General features: G+C 45.5%; 1 protein-coding gene across 2 annotated transcripts in view; it reads left to right on the top strand.

Moving 5' to 3' along the window:
* The window catches only part of LOC146809310 (eosinophil peroxidase-like), a 139,664-nt gene extending 118,204 nt beyond the window's left edge, over positions 1 to 21,460 (top strand). For both annotated transcript variants that reach the window (XM_085616117.1, XM_085616116.1), the window contains exons 11-13: positions 6,801 to 6,971; positions 10,941 to 11,178; positions 19,538 to 21,460. In XM_085616117.1, the coding sequence (XP_085472243.1) occupies positions 6,801 to 6,971; positions 10,941 to 11,178; positions 19,538 to 19,745 (617 nt within the window). In that variant the 3' untranslated portion in view covers positions 19,746 to 21,460. The remainder of the gene's footprint in view (positions 1 to 6,800; positions 6,972 to 10,940; positions 11,179 to 19,537) is intronic.
* Positions 21,461 to 23,662: the final 2,202 nt, after the last annotated feature.

The raw sequence follows: 23,662 nt of genomic DNA, 5'->3' as shown, positions 1-23,662 counted from the left end.
AGGCTCGATAACGTTGAGGGACTACCAAGGCTCGTGACGATCCATGTAGGGGTGCCTTGGGTTCACTGTAGAGGAGGCCATCCACCCAGTAAACACTGTAGTTCCCTTCAACGTTCCCTGCTGCCTGGGCTTTGGCCTGACGCCTCAGCCCCTCAAGGGTAGGGCACTCCCTCTGGCCCTGGCAGAATTCCTCCCTGGACGGGCCTCCCTCCACGTGCCACTCGGCTGGGATGGGTAGGTCCTCCAGTTCGGTGACATCCCCCACCGCAGACTCCTGGTCCACCACCTCCGGTGGCCTATCCGTCTTACGGGGTGCGGACGCCGAGGCAGGCTCCTCCTGTCCTCGGTTCTTCCCTTGACTGGCAGCTGGCTGGGCCTTTGTTCCAGGCTCCAGCCGAAACGAACTCCCTCTCCGGGTAGTCGCGGACCTTGTGCTCACACAGGCCCAGTCAGGTGTACCCAGCATCTCAGTGTGAGTCCGGTATTCCACCTCTTTCCAAGCATTGTGCTCCATGTCATTCCCCAGCAGACAATCAACCGGCACGGCAGGGCTTACGGCAACTCGAAGTGAACCTGCAACCCCCTCCCATTCAAAGGGAACCTCGGCCACTGGATAGTGGCCTGTTCTGCCGTCAGCCATCGCGGCTGGGTGGAGTACATCGGGAATTACCTGCTCTGGAGACACCAGTTGGCTACGCACCATAGTCATACTGGCTCCTGTGTCTCTCAGAGCCTCCCCTCTTTGGCCGTTGATGGTGACCCACTGCCCATACTTTACGGTATTTGCGGGCACCTGGATCTTAGGAACCATCTCCCGTTCTCCCAGGGACACTAAAGTGACACCCGCCCACTCCCTTCCCTTAATTAAGGGCATCTCCTCCCCGAGCACTACACTAGCTACTCCGGGGGTCTTTCCTCCAATGGGAGGGGGTGGTCGTTTCGGGCACTTCGCATCTCCCTTGTAGTGTCCAACGCCACCGCACTCGTAGCAATGGACAACCCTTGGCTGCTGACTCTGGCCAGGATTAGGGTTTCTGGGTGGGTTAGCCCTAGGGGTGAATCCTGTTCCCTTCCCTTGGAAGTTATTTTGGGGGCCTTTGGAGAACTCCTTTTTCTTTTCCCCTCCCTCTTTCTTCTGGGGGGCGCCCTGTCCGGCCTTTTGAGTATCCCCTCCAGTCCCCCTTGTGGACACCCGGGTACTAGCCCAAATGTCCGCCTCCTCAGCAAGCTTCCGGGGATTGGTCAGCTTGCTATCCACCAGGTGTTGACGCAGTTCAGGGAAACATTTTTCGAGCAGGTGTTCCTTCAGTACTAAATCAAACAACCCCTCGTAGTTACTCACTTCACTGCCCTGAATCCAACCCTCTAGTGCCTTCTTTGCATAGTCCAGGAAGTCCACCCAATTCTGTGTGCCCAGTTTGTGACTACCCCGGAACTTCTGTCTGTACTTTTTGGGTGTTAGTCCAAACTTTCTTATGAGCGCCACCTTCATGGTGGGGTAGTGGGTCTGCTCATCCTCCTCTAGGGCCAATAATGCATCCCTACCAGCTGGAGGCATGTACTTGTACAATCCCCCTCCCCAGTACTTCTCTGGAACCCCATGGGCCCTTAACGAGACCTCATAGGCCGCTAGCCACTTGGCGATATCGTCACCCGCTCCATAGCTAGCTACTATGTCCTTTGGCAGGTAGGGTTTGGGTTCCCTGGTGATTTCTTGGTCTTTGCTGCCACCATTAGGAACAGTGTGTGCCCCGACTCTTAGATCTGAAGATCTATCTCTTTCAGCCTTAACTCGTGAGCCATCCTCTGTTACTCCTTCTCTTTCTCCAGCCTTGCTAAGTCCCATGTGAGCTGTCTTTTCTCCCTCCGGTCTGTTAACTCCACTTCAGATAAACCACCGCTAGAGACAGTGCTGCCCTTCCTGGAAATGGTTCTGGGCCCCGCTACTAGGTTCCCCACCTCAGGTTGGTACAAACCAGCTCCCTCACTGTCGGGCTCTCTATCCCTGTCCTCCTCCTCAGCCTTGCTTTCTCGTCGTGCCTCCCCCCAAGCCCTTAAGCTGGTTTGGAGTGCACCCTTCTTTGCTCCTGGGGGACAATACACCCCCTCCCGCTGACAAAACTCCCTGAGTTGGGCCACAGTATAGGTTTCCAGGTCTTCTAGCACAAACTCCATTTTGCCCACTCAGGTCAGAGGACAGTTATTTGCAGAAGCTATGCAGGGGGGTACCTTATATAATACCTCCTCCCACCACCAGAGTAAATTTGGAAAAACAAAAACTCACAATTAGGAAGGCCGCTTTGAGAAAACTCCAGGTGTAGGCCTATGGACTACCCACAGTTATTGTCGAGTATACGTAGGCACAGCTCAATCCCGCCGCTGAACACCAATTATGTTAGAAAAACCCCACTCCCACACCGGAAGGGTGGTGGTAATGGGGTCTTCCCAGACATACACTGTGGTAGCTTGGCTCGAGTGGTCAGGGGTCAGGCACCGTGTTAAGCATACGACATACCCACACAATAACCATGCGTGCATCCGTTCCAAAAACGACACTACACCTTAAAAATTATACTGAAAATATATCTCTTTATCTTCTTTTCTCTTAGTTGCTGATTAAATAAATAATAATACAATCACAGTACACAAGGCTTCTCTTTAAAAAGTGCAGGTCAAATAAATAGTAACACTTTACAGGTGCAATAAATAGGATCAGGTCAAATAGATACTGTGAGGCAATAAATACTGTGCAGGAATAAGTTAGCTCAGGACAATAAATACATCACAGGAATAACTTAGATAAATACAATGGGCTGATTTGGCCCAGTCACAGCTTGTGGTTAGGTGGATGGCCTGAGGGGTATACTCCCTGGCTTGGACAAGGCTGAGGCCTAAACTGAGGTAGGTCAAGGGGGAATCTAGAGATCTGGCTCTCCCACACTACACAACCCCTCTGTATTAGTCTCAGCTCACCCCTGGCACAATCAAGCTGGTTCCAACACCTCTCTAGCCCCTAGGATAGTCTCTCAGGGCTCCACAGGGCCTTAGGCACCCTCTATTCCACTTACTGCCCTTTTTATGAAGCTCCGACGCCGCTGGAGTCGTGTCGACGCCGTTAGGCGGTTCCGGTTCGATGTCGGCGGCCTCGGCTCGATGACAGTTCAGGTGCCAACTGCCAGCTCCAACTGTCAACTCTGGCTTAGCTTCCCAACATTCCAAACCGCCTCCAACTGTCACAGGGTTCCAGAATGTTGCAAAAGGTTCTAGTAGGTTCCAGTGGGTTCTGATGATGTCACAGGTGGCCACCATTTTGTGCTCCAGGCCCTCAGACAGAAGTTCCAGGGGTAGATAAAATGGCTCCCTGAATCTGCATCAATACTGAAAAGTCTGGTGGTTCCCAAAAAGGAAAAAATACTAACAGGGTTTGAGGCAAAAGTGGGACAAAATAAATAATGATGAGGAGGGACCACCAAAAGGGCTGACAGGTCTAACAAACTTTATTTTAGAATTTTACAACCACACAGAGGAGGCAACAAATTGTAAGCATTACTAATGCACAATTATAGTAGGCCTCTCCTTCTTCCTTAAGTGACCCCTACATGGTTTAGCATGGCCACCTACAGCTCACCAGGCCTTTCAGATCCTTGGCTGTCCTATCACTGAGCCTAGGTCTTTTCTTGGCATTCTCTCCTCCCACTTTGGGCCTCTCCTGACACAATGAATCCTGTCCAAGCCCTGGGATCCAGTCGACCAGTGGCTCAGCTCGCCACTGACAAACTTCAAAATTAGAAGTTTCTGTGTCTTCTCTGCCTGCTCGAAAACCACAGGAAGACCCAGAGAAGGGCAAGCGATCCAATATATTCTACTAACGAACAGAGCCACCTTCATGAAACACAATATAAAAATCAGACCTCGACACTTTCTCAACTCTGTGTTGTTGGAAGTTGGCTTCAGAACTAAATTCATTCATTTTGAAAACTCAACGCAGGTCTGCAGCTCTGGCTTTGAAAGTGGCGATCAAATACCCTCTTGCAGCAATCTTAGGTGCCCAGCGCGCCACTGGTCCCCTGACCGGCTCCAAGTCTTTGAGATACATGCTCCTCATAGACTGGCCTGCAGATGAAGCACAAATCAGGGTACCCGTCAGTACTCACAGCAAGTCTGTGTCTCTCACTATCTTAAGGGCCAATCACTAGAGGTTCCAAGTGCATCGCACAGCCCCGGGCACAAGGCTCTCAGTGTCAAATCTAAGGACTCACCAATCACAGCACCATGGAGGTGGGCTAGATGTCTGGTGGTCCAATGAGGATCTCGGGTACTCACACAGGGACGAGGCAGCACCAATCATAGTATCGGAGGAGCTTGCAAAGGTGACTGGAATCCAGTGAGAATCTCACGTTTGGCTGCACTCATCATTTTCCTTACCACGCTCCCCACAATTGGTTGTTAGCATCGTGTGCCAGGAGGGAAGGGTCTGGGTTGCTGCGGTACTAAAGGCCTAGGCTGAAGAAGTGTCAGAGAATGAAAAATGTCCTAAAAATCGTAACAAAAAGGTTTCAATCCTATTTAGGACCCAGAGGCAAGGATTATGCTTTGCTTTCTTTTTCACAGCAGGCGTTCCACAATACCATCACAAAATCGATATTTCCTATGAACCTTAGAGAAAGAGAAATAACAGAACACTTTGCAATGAACACCAAGCAAGTCCCTTTCACCGTGTTCACGCCCACTCTTTCTACACTGATGTAAAGCCAGAATTAAGTGCCTCCTTAGCTTCCATGTTTTCTTGATATTGTATTTTATTGGGGCTAATATTATACGCTTAACCTTTTTCTACCCTTTTGAGAATCTTAACGGCGCCACTGGGTCGCATTTCGACGTTCCTCACACAGTGCCAATTTTACATTTTAATTGCGGGCATATCAGTGTGTGAGGAGGTCCTCCACACACCAGAGGGCGCTGCCTGATGCAGAAGAACCAAAGAATCCATGATAAACGATGATATAGAAATGCAAATACACGCTGTCAGCTCAAATACGCATGAGCATTCTAGGACCTTGCAGTAATCTAAGCTAAGCCCCAGAATGCGTTAATCTAACTCACAATGTGTGACACTCGGCAGGGCAGCCAATGCTGATCCAGTGAGGATCTCAGGTGGTCACTCAGGAGGAGAGGCACCACCAATCACAGTGTCAGGGGAAGCAGGCCATGGTGCCTAGGACCTAATGAGGATATCATGTGTTCACTCAGGGGTTTTGGCACGCACAACATTTTCATTACCATACTTTCCACGATTAACTGCAAGCATCATGTGGGAAGAGGGTGGGGTGGGCTGCTAGGTTAACAAAGAAGTTGGCCCATAAACAACAACTTGTAAACCAATCTCTCTCATTAACAATTAACAACGACCACCCAGGTCCTTGCCGATGAGACTTCTCAGTTAAGGAAAAGATCCAGATTCCCTTCATAATCTTACGGACTTCAAAATGTGCTCCCCCCACATGTCCATTTGTTGTATAGTAGCCCGTAGTTCCAGATCCGATGACTTGGCATTACCACAACATAGAAGATATTGTATTGAATCAGTGGGGTTTTCATGATGATCCCAGACCAAGATTATCCCACGTGTGTCCAAATGGGACAGATATGAGTCAGTTTTTAAGATTTTAAGATCCCATCCTCAGATAAAATTATATTCAATGGCTCTAAGTAGAACTAATTTAAATCTTTAGTGTTCATCCTGGGTATCTGTCATGGGCCTGCCCTGCTCTGCCTATGTTTTACACTCCTATCCTTAGACATATTTAATAGTAAGACTTAAACGGGAGAAAAAAGCAGTCTAGTTCAAAGAGGCGGTATTTGCCATGTTGGCATTGTTAAATGTCTCTTTTTTGAAATAGTACTCAATTGTTGATAATAAGTAAATTTCAGTTTATGTAAATGTACATTGTTATCACTTATGCTGTATTTTTGCTTGTTTGAATTTGTGATAAATATATTCTCCTTATGATGTAGTGGGGGAAATTTGTTTTATATAGTTCAGGACGGCCAGGCTAACTAAACATTTTTAGATACAAAACTACAAGAGAGCATTGTGTACAGCATCTATGATCACAAGATTTGCACACATGAACCCACCAAAGGAGCTTGAATAAAACCTATTTTCTCACAGTAAAAAGAATCGTAATCAACCACGTGCCCACTTTCACATGTCCTGAAAAATACAATTTTGCAAAGTGAAAGCAAGGGCCTTTCTTTTTGTGCCTCTTATCTGTTAAATTTTACTTTTCTTAGCTATGATTGTACGTCCAATGATGCTTAGATGTACGTTTTGTTTATTGTCTGTTGTCTTTTGCAGGAGGTATTAACCATCTCTGCTCATTGTCTGTTGTCTTTGCAGGGGGTATTGACCATCTTCTCATTGTCTGTTGTCTTTGCAGGATGTATTGACCATCTGCTCATTGTCTGTTGTCTTTGCAAGAGGTATTGATCCTCTGCTCATTGTCTGTTGTCTTTGCACGAGGTATCAACCCTCTGCTCATTGTCTGTTGTCTTTGCAGGAGGTTTTAACCCCCTGCTTGCTGTCTGTTGTCTATGCAAGAGATACTAACCCTCTGCTCATTGTCTGTTGTCTTTGCAGGAGGTATTAACCCCCTGCTTGCTGTCTGTTGTCTATGCAAGAGATACTAACCCTCTGCTCATTGTCTGTTGTCTTTGCAGGAGGTATTAACCCCCTGCTTGCTGTCTATTGTCTATGCAAGAGATACTAACCCTCTGCTCATTGTCCGTTGTCTTTGCAGGAGGTATTGACCCTCTGCTCCGAGGCCTGTTGGCAAATGAGGCAAAGCTGAATATGCAGGACAAGATCCTCAGTGACGAGGTGCGGGAAAGGCTCTTTGAGAGACCCCCAAAACCAGGATTTGACTTGGCTTCTTTCAACATGCAGCGCGGGAGAGATCACGGGCTTCGTGGTAAGAAGATATTTAGCTTTCCTATTAGAAAACAATTTTAAAAAACGTATTAAACCACAAAACCAATTGTCATGCATAGAAACGTCATGCACAAACAGTCAATAGCATACTGCATCAATCAAAATGATAAATGGTCTAATTAAAAATTATTGTATCTCTCCGACGCAGTATTATATAAAGCTATTTGTAGAAGAGCTGTGTAAACGTATTGCATTGGAAAACATGAATGTCACTTTCTTGCAAGTTTTTGTCCTCAATATTGCAAGAATTCGGTTTTTGGGGGGAGAAGAGGAAACTTCTTCATAGTGGGGTATATTAGGGTGGATTGGGATAGACTGAAGTGGAGCCAGGTAGATTGGGGTAGATTGGAGTGGGGCAGATTGGAGTGGAGTGGATTAGATTGGAGTGGGATTGATTGTAGTAGATTGCAGTGGGGTAGATTGGAGTGGCGTGGGGCAGATTGGAGTGCAGTGGGGTGGATTGGGGTACAGTGAAATATATCTGGGTGGGGTGGAGTGGGGCAGATTGTAGTGGGTAGAATTTGGTAGATTGGAGTGGGATAGCTTGGGGTAATTGAAGTGGTGGATTTGAGTGGTGGAGTGGAGTGGGGTAGATTGGAGTGGAGTCAAGTGGGATATATTGGAGTCGAGTGGAGATTGGAGAAGAGTGGGGTAGATTGGGGTGGAGTGCAGTGGGGTAGTTTGGAGTGGGGTGGGGTTGGGTAGATTGGAGTGGATTGGAGTAGATCGGGGTGTGCTGGGGTGAAGAGTACTTGGAAAGATTGAAGCGGGCTGGGTAGATTGGAATGGACTGAGGTCAATTGTATTGGGGTAGATTGGGGTGGATTTGGGTGGAGTTTTTTAGATTGGAGTGAAGTGTGGTAGATTGGGGTAGATTGGAGTGCAGTGGATTTGGGTAGATTGAAGTGTAGTGGGGGTAGATTAGAGTAGCTTGGAGTGGAATGGAGTGGGATAGATTGGGATAGGAACCCGACACTGAGAGGGAAATCCGCGAGGTGCACTTAGAACACTAAGCATGGCTCTGGAGAATTCTGGCGGGAGCCGAGCAGCGCCACTAGATAGGAGTGCCCAATCCCCCTGTGCCTTCTGTTTGCCCGCATGCTCCCTGCACATCCTGATACTTTTAATTGCCGTTCAGATGTCGTACCTCCACGCACCATTATCTGTCCCTACAATTACCGCACTGCGATGGCCGACCTTCCTCTGCATTGTAAGCTTTAAAATGATGAGGCCTTGATTGCCGTGCCCTGTTGCTACTGCCAGCATCTTGTCCTCTGCTCTGTCCTCCTCAAAATGGCAGCCCCTCGACTGCTCCAAAATGTCTCTATCGACCCACTTCTTGGACGCCTGCGAAAGACAATGCTCCCCTGCCTTGTAAGCATTAATATGACACACCAATTTTCTAATAATGGCCACCATGAGTGGACCCCTTTCCAAAGCACTCCGTCTCCCCTGGTTGGGGAGGGATCCAGCATTTATGTCCTAGAGTCTGAGAGACCCCTCTGAGAGAGTCCACAGCGACAAGGGAGTCTCAAACAGCGGAGGCCTGGGTTTTTACCCATTACCGCTGGGAGCACAGCACCGTACCCCGTGACCGGCGAGCTCGATAGAACTTTTTGGACTATGCCCCCTAGGCGCAAACTATAACCTTTCTGTATGTACTGCAGTGCCCGAGCAACCTCTGGCCGATGACCGGTGGAGCTGTCCCACACAGCTATAGACAAGTTTGGCTCTGGTTCACCCCTCGGCCGTCACCTAGCCAGCCGGACATCAGACACTGTTTTTCCTCGTCTCCCTGTTGTGCCCCGTTTACCCTCCCCCTCCTCCTCCCTCCACTATTATCCTCTACCTCCACTATTCCTTCACTCTCTCCCCTTGCCTATTTTTTTCCTCATGTTTATGCTATGCTTTTGTACTTATGTAATTCCTGGAACTACGCTCCAGTAACTGATGTAACTTTGTAACCATGTTCTGAAACAATGTTTCTTCCTCATGTAAAGTGCTCCGATTCCTCCGGGTCTAGCCAACACTATATAAAACTCAATAAAGAAATAAAATATAAATAAATAGATGGACTGGGTATATTTGGGGGTGATAGATTGAAGTGGAATTGGGTAGATTGAGTGGAGTGGGGTAGATTTTAGTGCAGTGGGATAGATTGGAGTGCAGTAGGGCAGACTGGGGTTGATTAAAGTAGAGCAAGGTATATTGGAAAGGAGTGGGGTAAATCACTTCAGAATTGCAAACAAGTGTGCCTCATTTGTACTTCCGAAATTTTGAAATATTCCAAAATATCAGCACTGTTCATTTACAGACATTGACATTTTGCTGTGTGCTAAAAAAAACCTTTTTCTTCCAGAGCAAAATTGTCACACAAAATTCTCTCACTTTGAAGTCAGAGAAAGAATAGTAAACAACAAGATCTCTTTGAAGACAGAGCCTGACATTTGATGTTTGTCATTGATTACACAGCAAATGTGTCGAGATAAGAACTAGATTTAAAGACCTGTGTATAGAAAGCGAGTTTGTGGAAGAATACAGTAAGCAGGGTTTGGTCCACAGGAGGGACTAATTCAAGCTGGACAGCCTAAAACAAATAAATCTGGCAAATAGAATACACGCAAATGTGAGTTGCATTGCCAGAGAAGCTTTCAGAATGCCCACAAGAATTCACTAGCAAACCAGACATCTACGCTGTCTGGCAGGCTTCAACCTAAAAACATGATTACTTAGAAAATCCACATCAGATCTTCATTCCCGCTTATAAACTGACAGGTGAGGTCTGACAGATCTACAAGGTACAGTCCTCGAAGAAACCCTTGCATTGGATGTGTGTTCTGCACTGCAGCACACATGCAGTGCGTTGTTGCAATGCATTGTTTTTTGACAAACAAATACATTTATTCTACGTTCGCCTGCTTCGACTCCCAGTCTGGCTAATTTAGTAGTCCAGGCTTTGCTTTAAAACCTACAGGTACAAGGCAGACCAAAGTGGATTTGTGGTAATAAAAGGGCATCTTCACAGCACAATACACTGTTTAAACTGGCAGTAAATACCATGCTTACTTTGCGCCAGTGAAAATGCTTAGTAATTCTGGGCCTCAATGCTTTCACCTTTTAGGATCCCGTGCTAAACCATAAAGCACCAATACACGGCCCGCAAATAAGCCAGCAAAGTGGGAGACAATATTTTCTGCCTGAGCCCAAGTCCAAAAGTAAGACAATCCAAAATTGAAACGAAAAGAAAAATAATGATATTATTACTTCTAACACCGTGATTACTAGTTGTGTAGAATAGGGTCGTTTTTTACTGCACCCAGCAAATTCTAAAGCCCCATGTTGACATATTTCCAGAGTGCGGTAAATGCCCACATTCCAATTTTTATCCCTAGAAATTAGGCCTACATTAGACAGAAGATGCATATGTGGTATTTAATGCACCAAATTTTTCACGATTAACCTCTTCTCTGCTATTTTCACAATACATTTTGTCAGGTTTAACCGGCCAACATTTTTTCAGGGGGAAATGTAACAGACACAGGAATTATCACATCCCTAAAACACCCCATGCCGTAATTATTGCATGACTTCGAATGCCAATCCCTGTGCAGACTCCTGTTTGCACAGTGGTCAGAATGTATGTGTAAGGCCACGTCAGGGTCTAGGCTGCAATCAGTAAGAAAATAAATTAGATTATTTGACACTAGCATGGAAGCATGTTCTGCACATCTTTACAAAACATGAGATAATCTTTTTAAAACGTATCCCAGCAAATGGGAGTAAATAGAGACAAAGCTTGGCGGTACAAAACCAAGGAGATTACATTACCTATCCTTTTAAGGAATTTTCTTGTTTAGAAGGAGGATGTGCATGTCCACATTATTTAACTGATTATGAGGATGCTTGTTCTTCTGCCTTGATGTCCATGTCTTCTCCTTGTTTGTTTCAGGCTATAACTCTTGGAGAAGGTTCTGCAATCTCTCGGCCCCTAGAAACCTGCGGGAGCTGGCCATGGTCCTGAAAAACTCAAGGCTTGCCAGAAAGCTCCTTGAAGTGTACAAGACACCTGAAAATATTGACATCTGGCTCGGAGGAGTGGCAGAGCCCTTTGTCAAGAATGGAAGAGTTGGACCCCTCTTAGCCTGCATTTTAGGAAGACAGTTTAAGAAAATCCGTAATGGAGACAGGTAATGATAAAAATTAAACCCTGGTGTGAAACTCAGGTTGTATCAACATCCATGAGGTTATTTCAAGAATATGCAATTGCCATTGTTTAATAGGTGAGATAAATAACTGGAAATAAGTGTTAACACATTGCCTTTACTCACTGTTTTAGGAGCACTCCAACCGGAAAAATTGCCTTCTGCTTGGAGTGCTGCACTTATATGCGCTGCCCCTGAATACAAGTCTAAAGGGCATCTTTAATATTAGCCAAATGCACCGCTCCCATGCATCCACCATCAGCACTGCATCGCTACCGGGAGGGCTACCACCATCCGTTGATTCTGGATGGTCAAATCTGTCCAGTATTAATAGTAAAGTTAACCTTCGAACAGAGGGTACACATTATGTAAATATTTCTGCTTCAAGTACTTGTCAGCAATGCTGTTATCGTTGCATCGCTAAGAGTATTGCTGATGGTATAATCCGTCATAACGTGTCTGCACAGTGGTATTCCTGGGGGGTAGACCACACCAAAACCATACCAGTTGTTCTGTGTTCCCGCATCCAGAATTCCTTGGTTGCGAGAACACCACTCTGGCTTTATCAGGTGTGGATACACAGCAGACAGAACCACAGCCCACACAGCCAAGGGACAGTTGATTGATGCACAGCACATGCAGCGCCACTGGGTGTGCTTTCAACGCTACAGCCACTGGTGTAACATTAGCCCCCGCAGCCGCTGCAGTGCGGAGGGGGCGCGCTCCAGAGGGACCTGCCCTAAAACAATCATCCCCACAGCGCAGGCACCGTGGCAAAATGACGCAAGGGTGCCTGCGCTGGCGCATGGCAGCCAGTTGAGTGCCAGTGCAGGGAAAAGCACAGGGTGCGCCATATTGTTGTTAATACAACACATCCCTTTGCTTTGAAAATGACACAGCACGGCACAGCTAAATGGATTGCAGCACCGCACTGCATTATTTTCTTGTAGATGAGGCCCCTTATCCGTCTGAGTCATAATCCGAACATGTATTGGATGAGAGGATACCTCTTGGTTCGGCAGATTTAAAACATGCACAGGGTTCATATGTGCTTAAAACACAGGACACATCCCCGTAGAGTGGACACACCTTAAAATACCTGGTAGTAGTAAACGTGTCAAGAAATAATCTGCGCACCTTTCATTCAGCCATCCCACCGAGAGGATTTCCCCCCACAATCAAGGCGCCGGCAGAAGCTGCGGGCATGCGCACTTTCAAACACCAGCACTCTTTTAGCTAAAAAGGGAAGAACGATGTGTTCACTCGCTGAGGTTTCTAGTCTCAGAAGCCAAAAGTATTAATTGTGCATTAAATGCAATCACAATAACAATATGTCTATTGCAGACACTTGTGAAAGCGCACACAAGGCAGAAGGGCCCTCAGTATATCATGTTTTGTCTCTTCAAGTTAACAAAAGGGGTTATTAATTAATTTGTTTATGCACATTTTCTGGTGTCAACATGCCCCTATTCTGCCACTCAAGAGAGCTGTATGATTCATGAAGTGTACATAGGTACAAACAAAGTATAGTCATGTGAACAGTTTGAGATAGTTTGGGATTTTATTTGGTTCCTGTTCTACAGACCAAATGGTACAGTTTGATTTTCATTTGAAGTGCCTTTATTGAGCAGAAGAATGAATGAATTAACTAAAAGTATGCTCTAGAGGATTGCTGATCAGTTTATCGATCGCCACTGACACTAGGCGGCATTTTGGTGGTCATGGGGTCTAATCCTGGTAAGACACACTCACCATTACATCCTTCCGCCGCAGGTAATCCAAGTACCATACATTTAGTAACAGTAACATCTACAAGTTGAACCACCCGAGTTATCAATGAACTTTAGTACAAGAACAACTCAGTACAGTGCAGTTACGTACACGTGTGCTGTGGACTGAAATGCAGCACAGCTCCTCCTGCAGACTGCACAGCACTCCAGCGGTTCTCGCGGCACTCCGACTCGCACACGTGTTCTCCTCAGCAGAAATATAAGTAACATATAAACCTGCAATAAAGGGAGGGGGAGAGGTGCACGCCGAAAAGTAAAGCAACCCTCTCCTCTGGGGAGGGGGTGTAGTGTAACAGGCAGAGCTGCTGCCTGTAGTCCGAGTCTTGGGGTCGGCTCAACACTCTCTGATGATGGGCAAAGCACTTCATCTCTCCGCGCCGAACAAACTACAATCAAAGGAACATCACCTTCAATAATGTCACTGGTGCTCGCGTAAAGTGCTCCAATACCTTCGGGTCGAGTTTACTCCATATAAACCTTCAACCAAAGTGAGTGGGTCAAGGAGAAAGGGAGAGGGAGCGACGAAAAGTAAAATATAAGCCTGGGCAAAGAAAAGTTGAATGGAAAACAAGCACCGGGGCCACTGGTGCTGCCAAAAGCCAGGGCTGCCAAATATCAAGGCTGCCTACTTTAGCTCTCACATCATGCCTACCTCTCAACCCTTGGAGCAGATATGAGGGCGAGGCTCTCAAGCCATATTTAACAAAACAGTGTTTATTTTACACATGGTTTGCGTCTTGCTTTAATCTCTTCCTCCAGCTGTGAAACTGGGGTCAGGAGAAGAGACAATTACGAACAGCAATATCAGAGACTTTTCATGACGCCTTTGAAACCTTTTTGGCAAAAAACATTGAAAGCTGGCTAGAGTTTGAACATATGGATGCTTTCTTCAATGTTTTTGTTTTACATTATCACAAACATCTCTCCAAGATGGCAGCTGCCTAGGTGAGAGGGTCACAGTCCGTGTGAGAGGCTAGGTGTCACAAATCGGAAGGCAGTACTCCAATCACTCCTCTCCAAACATATAATATTTCAACCACCGGTTATGAAGAGAACCATCAAGGCTTTTCGGCTAAAAATACGATTTGGAAGCATTGGCAGATAAATGCTAGAATGTGGATGCAAAAAACACTTAATTAGGTAAAGAAAGTTATATCAGTTTTTAGGGTTAAAGAAACATAGCTACTGTGGAATTCCTTAACTGCTATGTGCACGACCAACAATGGTGCAGTGAAACCTAGATAAACAGCATTACAGAGAAATCCTAAACTTCCATCTGCCCAATCAACTGTACTCCAGAGAAATCCTGGGCGTCAGAGGATGGGGCTGGCGTGGCTCACGCATTCTGGCGAGGTGTTGTTGTTTTTGGTGCCCTTGGACCATATTGCTATGTGTTAACGAGGAGGGTCTGGGGATTCCAGGTTTAGAACATTGATTGGAGTCCCCTGCACATTGTGCTCGGCATTAGCGGTCAGGGATTGGGGGACTCTGCGTACTGTTTGCCCTGCCGTAGTGGGCGTATTGGTTGTTTCCCTCTCGGCGGGACTCACAAAGCACTCCTTGCGGCGATAGAGCTTGGTATTCTGTGGCCTGACTTGTTCCTCCCTGCATGTTGTATGGGTGTTAAATTAAGTTGGCTCCTAACCACGTCCGGCCTCTTTGGATGCCATCATGTGGTATAACGCAGGAGGTAGTCTTTGCCACTTCATATTTTTGGCATAAAGGGAAATCTGGTGGTTGGGTTTTTGGATTGTGGCTGGTGCTATGATGGTGCCATCCAGAAGCGCAACTAGTGCCAAATTTCGGGGGGGGGGGGGGGGGGGGGGGCTAACCAAAAATTTCGGGGGGGGGGGCTGAATCTTTAAACAGTAGGCAGAGTGGCGCTGATTTCGGGGGTGGGGGCTGAATCTAGGCAGAGTGGAGCTGCAGGGGCTCGTAGAAGGGGTGAAACAACAGCGAGGCCTCATTAACATGCAAATGGTCTTTTAAAGACCTGTGAATTGCTCGGGCGCGGCTTTGTGTCTGCCCGGGAAGCGGTCTCATCCCGGGCTGCCACACACGACGGGGGGGGGGGGGGGCTGAAGCCCTTTGAGTTCAATGGGTGTTGCGCGCCTGGTGCCATCGGAGGTGTGCAACCTTCATTGCCTTCCTTACAGGCCATGAATGAGGCTGCAGAGGAGGCAGCTGTAAGTCCCGGACACCCAGCTCTTAAGGTCCCCAGGCAAGATGTGTTTGAGCCTGATGGGGGTCACAGGGAGCGGAGCCGGAGGGGTTAATATGTTCAGGGTTCTGATCTGGCAGACCTAATAAGGCATCTAAGTAGACTCTAGTCTCCCCATATCCAGCGCATCGGCTGATGCGGATGATTTTGATAATTTTTGGTCTCGTTTTGGCCAGTTGAGCCTGAAACTGTACCCTTACATAATGCTATTCTGGCTGGGTATGGTGGCCTAGTGGACTAATTCTACCTCTGTAGGGACCTGTGTTTGTCCTCATGTTCACAGGTTCTAATCTCGGCGGGGCCCCTCAGCCTTTCATCCTTCTGAGCTCGATAGAATGAGTACCATTGAGTTGGGTAACAATTAACATCTGTTGTTCAGCACCAAGATACCCTTCTGGGTGAATGTGCGCTTTACAAATACACATGTTATGTTATACGGTGCTGTTGTGTGTATGGAAGGTAGTAGACAAATCCTCTTTCCCTTGATTTCTTTCAAGGCGTTATTCTGTGGACATATTTGCATATGCCTTTCCATATGATCTCCAACATTGGGGTCTAGTGGCTCTGGTTTCGAGACATGGGTTCCAATCACTCGCCAAGTTTGGCATGAAATGCAGTGGTGATTGTACCCAGACGCCCTCACCAAGGATCCTCAGTTGGGTGTGCCCCCAACATGCGAGGGGTGTAGTACAGGGGATAGTCTTTCATTTTTTACATCTGGAAGGCCTTGGCCCCAGTTTGAGCTGCACTGTTTCATTTCCTCCCATCAGTAGGGGTCATGGGGTGTGTATTCAGACGGATGCCCCGGTGACAAGGTCTTATGTGTGTCACCAAGTGGGGATGAGGGTTCGCTTCCTTTTCGTTCAATTCCGGGTAAGGAGCATAGTCCAGCAGATCAGCTCAGTATCCAAGGATACCAAACTCGCAGCTCCTGAGAAGTACTTCCTCGCATCCCGTGACCTGATCGGCACCTGCCTGCATATTCCCATACATCTGGCTGGTCAGCAGTTTATTCGTATTACTGTGGACTCACACTACTATTGTTTCCAGGTGCTCCTTTTTTGGGTTTCATCTGCGCCAAGGGTTTTTCTGGCCCTCTTGACACCACTGGCTCACGGTATTTGAGTCTACCCTTACCTTGATAACTGTCTGATTGTCTCTACTTCTTTTTCAAGGCAACGGAGAGTCTGTCATTATCTGGATACTGTTGGGTTTATCTTCACCCAAGGTAGTCCTCCGTGCACCACTCTCAGTCGCTGATGTTCATCAGGACCCTCTTCCATCTGTCCCACCGTCTATCCTGTTTTTTGTTCCCAACCTTGGATATCTGCCCGTCTCTGACTGAGGAGTCTGGGGGAGATGGCTTCCCCACTGCCCGAGCTCCCATGGACCCGTCTCCATTTATTCACTGGTATCCAGCTTCTCATGAATCAGTGGCTTTCATTCCTGGGCCCCAGGAGGTTGGGGGTCTCTCCAGTGGTGGTTGTCGCCTCTCAATCCCTCCAAGGGTTTCAGTCTCGATCCTTCTCCCTCGGTGGTCTGGAGGACCGATGCAAGCGCCAGAGGAGGAGGGTTCTGCTGGGGGATTCCTAGGCCCTGGGCATATGATCCCATTTCTGGGCTCTCCAGTCCTTGTACTGGTTGGAATTGATGGCAGTATGGCAGGCATGGTCTTTGATTCACGCCTCTCCTTCAGCACTCTGCTATCTGTGTTCGGACAGCTGACCAGGTTGTTCGTGCCTGTGGTAACTGGCAGGGGAGGGATGCGCCATCTCTGTTTTCTCTTTTCCCTGGGGGATTGACCTGTGGGCTTTGGTGAGTCTCCTCTCTCTCTCTGCAGTCTCTCTTCTGGGAGTGGTGTAGGGGTCTGCAGTATCTTTGAGCTGGGTAAGCCCCTTCCCTTTCTGACATTTCTCTGCAGGTTCAGCCTTCCCTGGCTGGGTCTGTTTGCCTCGGCAGAGTGGGCTCTTCTTGCTCACATTGTGGCCCGATTCCCTAGTGGTCAGGCCTGGGCAATAGATGTTTTATCCATCCCAAGGCCCTTGCTTTCCTGGGTCCTCAGGGCTGTTTGGGTGGTGCAGACGGACGTTCTTCTGGTTGTTCAGTATTTGTCTCAATGCCATGGTTTCACCTTTTTGAGGGTTTGACTGTTTGTCTGTATTATTGGGTTCCCATCACCCTTCTCTGATGCTAGGTCCTCTTTCCAGCACGTCCTCTCTCCTGCGTCTCCAGCTTATGAGTTTGGCATTTGTGAGGTTTTTCCTGTTGGCTCTTTGCCCCTGACGTCGTACAGTCGTGATTGAAAGAACTGACTCTTGGTGTAGGTGGACGGGTCTGTCTCCTGTTTCCTATGATTTCGTCAGGGCATTGTTTTTTTTCAGGGATGGTTTTATGTTGAGTCTCACGATCTGCACTCTCCATGCCCAATTGGATTCCATTCTGGCCTTCAGGGGCTCAGTTATGTCTTCTTTCTCGCCATTGGTGACAAGCCTTTTGCTGAATTGTTTTTGCTTCAGAATCCTGTCTCCTGCTCTGCGGTCATTTGGTCCAGGAACAGTCGACCTGGGGTGTTTCCTTGTCCTTGGCAATGTTTCAGGGTGTGTCACAGTGTGACATCTGTAATGCTGCTATGTGGGCCTCTCTCCACACTTTTGTTTCTCTCTACCGTCTTCAGTTGGGGATAGCTGCGTCCACAGAGTTTGGCGCTCATGTTTTGTAACCTGTACATGATCTGTGATTTGTGCGTTTTTTTGCATTCACTATCAAGTAAGTTGCGTCATCCTTCGTTTCTTGGTGAATTAACCGCCATGCGCTTGGGTGTGGGCTCATGCATAAGGAATGGTACGGGAAGACAGACAAGGAGGTAATGCCCAGTTATTCACCGGCAATCTTCATTACTCCCATTCCTGGTCTTCACATTCCATTCCTGAGCCCGTCCTTCCCTCCCTGGTTTCTGTTTTTGGTGATTGTTTTTTTGTTTTTCTTATGAGTTTCTTTGGTATTCTTCAGAGGTCCAAGTAACGTGCTTCCCCCTTTATGCATGCTGGGTAGGCAGTGCCAAATTGGGGTAAGTATTTTGACCTCACCAAGGTAATAGTTTTTGTGGAGCAGGCAAACTGCTCATGCTTAAGGAATGGAACTGGAAGACCAGGACTCGGAGTAATGAAGATTACCGGTGAGTAACCGTGCATTAATAAGCAACACCCCATGACTCTGTGAGAGGGATGGGGCAAGCAGCCACAGGAGCACAGGAGGGAGCAAGCCAGGTAAACATGCCCATAAATAACTGATGAACCAGGTGAGGTGTGCTAACAACAAACGCACCACTCCATGAAGAGGATCAATTACGTAACTACAAATGTGATTGGGTTTGAACATCAAACACGGAACCTGCCACAGGTGTGAAGAATTGTGCTTTCAGGAGTAAAAGACACCACCGCCATTTATTACTGGACAACGAATGTGTGGGCTGGCCAGCATGGAAGCTTGTATGGGATGTTCCATTGATCTGCTGAAAAGGCCGGCGCTGCTGAGCTCAATATGAGGGAAGGAAAGTTAGTTGGGGGGGTAAAGATGTTGGTATGAGGACTCATTATCTGGGCTGATCGCAGGCTAATCTGCTCACCTAAAGGACTCCAGTGCCTTTTGCATGTGGAAGAGATAGCGGGATGAGGGCGAATGGGTGGCAGAACAAGCAAGAATGTGGCTTGGGGGGAGAGCGATTTGCGACAGCAAAAGGTATGGGTGGAACAAGAGGGTGGGAGAGTGGGCACAAGAAATAGTACCTCAATCAAATTCAGGAGCAGCGGACGGGGAAAGTTTAACTTGAATTTATCTGTGCTTGGTCTATGCTCCATGGCGTTTGGGCTGTCTTTGCCAAATACGGAGCCAGTACAGAAGAGTGACGTGTAGACAACAATTGGTAAGCGGGCTTCAAGCCCTTTTTTCTATAAAATAGCGGGTCGCAAACGGAACACATGCTCAAGAGCATGCACTCGCATGCTCGACCCTAAAAATGGTGGCCTTGGGATTTTCATGGATTTAATCTTCTAATAGACATACAGGGGAATCCGAATTTGAAAAAAAATATTTTCTTTTGCTCTAAAACCAGAGTGGAAACATCATTCAACTAAAATAAGGGTGTACACCTTAGAGGCTGTATTGTCAAATGAATCCTAATAAAAAAGCGTTGATGGGTGTGAAATACAATCTTCATTGTTCATGCTAGAATTCTGGAATGTATTCTGAAGGTCATTTGACAGTCATTGCAGTGAATTATTTACCTTTGTGGAAAGAGGGTTAATGCTTGCATTTTTTTATTCATGTCCTCCAGATTTTGGTGGCAGAATCCTGGTGTATTCAACTACTGGCAACGCAATGCTTTGGGGCGTGTCTCTCTTCCTCAAATTATCTGCGCTAACACCGGGATCACGCACGTGCCAAGGGATGTTTTCAAGGCCAATGAGTACCCCAAAGACTTCATAAGATGTGACAGAATAAGCCAACTGAACCTGTCACCATGGAGAGGAGGCTATCATTAAAAACGTGGATATAGCCATTGGTCATTTCCAACTTCGATTGTCCTTTCTCCTCTGGTTTTACAGTGACTTCAAAAAGGTTTTCTGGAAAGACGTAGCGGGAATCACAATGAAATTGCAGGAAATGTTTCTTAAATAGCTTTTGTCTTCTTTCTTGTCATGGCTGTCTAGGTATCACTCTTTGCTATGTACACTGTGCGTGTAAAGCTTGTAGTAGCAGTGTGTGCTTCATATTTCGCCTACTGTTTCATTAGTATTCATGACATGCCAGCAGGATAAATTGGCACAACTTATGAATAGTTCTTATCCAGTTCTTGAAGCCACCATGCCTATAATCTGTTCTTATTCACTTTTCAAAGGGAAGAATGAACATATAAATGCAAACCTAAAGATGAAGATGCATATAGCAATATGGGATGCATGTAATGTAATGTGAATGAATGGTTCATTTTGTGTGTGGTAAGGTGGCTTTGTTTTGACATATGGAGTTGGGTTTTCAAGTCAAAACTGAGTTCATTTAGCCTTGTATAATAAAACTTGTTTCCACATAGTGCTTAGTACCACAATTATTTAGTACCTGACAGAAGAGATATGTTATTATTTGCTATTAGAATTCTAAGAACTTTTTGGTGCTATGGAGTACAGCAGCCAGAACACAGTAATAGACCTTGGTTGTGTCCACAGAGAACATTCTGCTGCTGGATCTTGCAACTCCTGGTGTAGGTGCTCTCAGTAAAACAGAACTTGATGTACCTAAAGCTGACCTTAAGGCCCTGAAGGTGCCACCTAACCTTAACTGGCAAGAAGGAGTGGGAATGTTAGCACCTGACCTTCTGGAAGATTGTCATAAGTTAAAGACTGTATTTCATTGAACAGGAAGCAATGGGGGAAATGGGGCCCCCACTCAAAAGGCATTTTTTTTACTTTTTCAAAAGTCGGTGGTACTAAATTTGTGAAACTTGGATAGGAGAAGACATTTATAAAACAAATTTGAGCCATCTTACTTTCTTTTGAGTTAAGGAAGGACTTCAACCACTATTGAGTTTCATGAGGGAGATTTAGTTCACATTTTAATGGCATTTTCATGCAGTACCTGTGAATTTTTTTGATTGTCACATGTTGAGAATAGATCATGAGGCAGCTAATTATGTCATAAATAATGGCTCTCGGTGGTAAGTGTGCCGGTGAAATGGAGTCATCTAACTAATTAGGTCAAATACATTTTCCAATATCATTTTTTTAAATGTAAATGTTGTCTGGTAATAAATGAAAAGTTTGCCTATTTACCTGATAGGAACATTCAAAATACTCTTTTCTTTTTTTTGCCCTTCCAAAAATGTTTACATTTAAGATTAAACTTTTTAGAAATTAGGTAAATATTGCTCCATAGTATAGTCAGATCACTAGAGCCTTATGGTTTGAGATCAATTGTTTTTAAACTATTGGTAATTATTTGAATTATGATTTGTCTTTTAATATTTTTGATTGTATTTAATTGAAATAAGTAAATAGTATTTGACTGCATAAAGGTTAAGCTAAGAACAAGACTTTATATACATAACAAGTTCAGATGTGATTAACCATTAGAACGTTATTGTTTACATTATGAAATCATGCCCAGTTGTACCATTCTTAATTCATTGCCTATTGTAGTATTGTTTTAACATATGCAATAAAGATTTTCAAAGTGAAATAAATGCTTCTTAAAGACACCAAAACAACTCTGATAACTTTGATAGATCTGTCTGAGTACAAGGTATCCCTTCCAAAGCGTGGACGACTGGTGATAAAGTTGGTAAAATTAAAGAACATTAGCCCTGAAGGGTTTGCCTTGTAGTGTGCCCAGGCAATTTATATGCTTTTGATACAGAATGAGTGTCTTAGATTTTAGTACAAAGCTCATAAAATTTGACTTGTATGGCCCTCAGTTCTGATCTGTGTGTGTCATTAGGTTCTTTTAGCGGGCCTGTTCCAATTTCCTCACTTAATGGCCATAATAATACAGCTAAGAGCTAATGGCATTATGGTGAGAAAAATATACTCCAAAGAGATTAATCAAAATGTTAATAAAACTTTATTCACGTAATGGCTGAATGAGTTGTCATAAACAACTGAAGGCAGAAGGAGGCTAATCTAAAGCTCTCTATGTGTTTTCTGTGGCCCTGACTTGAGCTAATGCACACAAAGCTGTTTCTAGCCAGACCTAAATATTGTTAATTATGTCTGTAAATAACTATATACAATGGAGCAACCCACTGAAGTTGATATTTTGATCCTTAATTCAATTAATGTGGCAGACCATCATCAGGATAAGTAACTTAGGAGAAACACTTACTGCCCTTTAGCTACAATTGTATTAGATTTATGTCACAATAAGAATTGTGCAATACGAGCATACAAGCCGAGCGAGACAGATAAAGAGCAACCATAGAATAACCATAAAGGGATGTGAATAATTAAAACATATAGTGCAACGCTTCCCATTGTCCCACAAAGCAGCCGTTTCCCCCAGTACCCCTCAATATTTCTTGTTGCAGTTCATTCACCAAGAGCTGGCACTGTCTTGGATCTGTTAGCATAGCCAGAGTCAATATCTAGTGTCATTGAGTGCTTGAGACTGCTACTGATCATCTCTGTGCCTCACTGCATCCTGTCCACATGATTCCCCACTGTCTGTCATTTTCCCCTTCAATGTATGATGGGTAAGTGCCCATGGGACCAGCTCAATGTGGTTAGTACTTGTTCAACATAGTTCTCCATTAGTGCTTCTGGTTCTCCATACTTCTCGTTTAGTCCCTTTAAATGTGCAATCGTTACATTTTCCAGGTGACAGTCAGACATGGAGAGAGTCCGAAATTGACAAAACCAATTTGTGTGATTTTATTTTATATATAATGCACAGATGTATGCAGAGTGTGGACACATGCTCATATAGACTCTCATGTAAATAGTCATGCAGACAATTTGACTGTTCAACCCCTACACTCATGAACATGAACCAAAAAACATACTTGTTTGGTCTGTGTGCATCCATTTACAAAGACCAAGAGTAATACATACATATATGTAGTGGGCGGAACGGTGTGATTTGCATCAGCTGACCCCAGTAAGGTACAGTAAGCCAGCATTCTTTATTTATTGATGCAGTTTCTATAGTCCAAACATGACCCAAGGGAATTACAGTTGATTGTACGACATTAAAAATGCATGCATGCCTTTATCACAATTTTTTTTTACAATGCATGCCTTCATTTCCATGCATATGTTTTTAGCATGCATACCCTTACCATGCAGGGAAGTATAAATGAGGTAAGTGAATCATTATATATTACCTGCTGGTGGGCGCCAGTAGGTAGTTATAGTTAGGTCTGCTTTTCCAGAGATGGAATAGCTAATAACTTTGGACCCATTTGATGAATCTTCACAAAACGTCCAAAAAACAAAATTCATCCACCTCAGCTCTTTCCTGGAGAGTTTCAGGGTGAGCCATCAAGTGGGGGCCGAAAACAATGGAGGTGCCCAAAATGTAAAATCTTCATTCATTTTCCATAGACTTTTTTAAGACACAGTATAGCAAAAACTGCTGAACGGAATTACACCAAATTTGGCAGATTGTGCTTTTTGGAAATTGGTGTAAATCAGTTCAGTAGTTTTTGAGATATTAAAGTTGAAAACATAATTGTACATTTTGGCAGCTGGTTTAGCAGGAGTCCCTCAGGCATCCCGCAAGAGTACAAATTCAACAAGCATTTGCAATGCAATTGGTCTCCCCTTTGTGACCTTATAAGTATTTAGCCATGCAGCACATTATTCTGGGTGCTGCAACATCTACTGTTCTTTAACATGGAAGCTTTGCCACTAATAGGCACATTATTGCACTTTTTTTAGGTTGATACAACTCTTTCAGCCATCTAGCCCTA

Source organism: Triturus cristatus, chromosome 7 (assembly GCF_964204655.1).
Source record: "Triturus cristatus chromosome 7, aTriCri1.1, whole genome shotgun sequence".
In the NCBI taxonomy this organism is placed as follows: domain Eukaryota; kingdom Metazoa; phylum Chordata; class Amphibia; order Caudata; family Salamandridae; genus Triturus; species Triturus cristatus.
The sequence above is the reverse complement of the archived record's forward strand: the minus strand, read 5'-3'. Positions and strand labels throughout refer to the sequence as shown.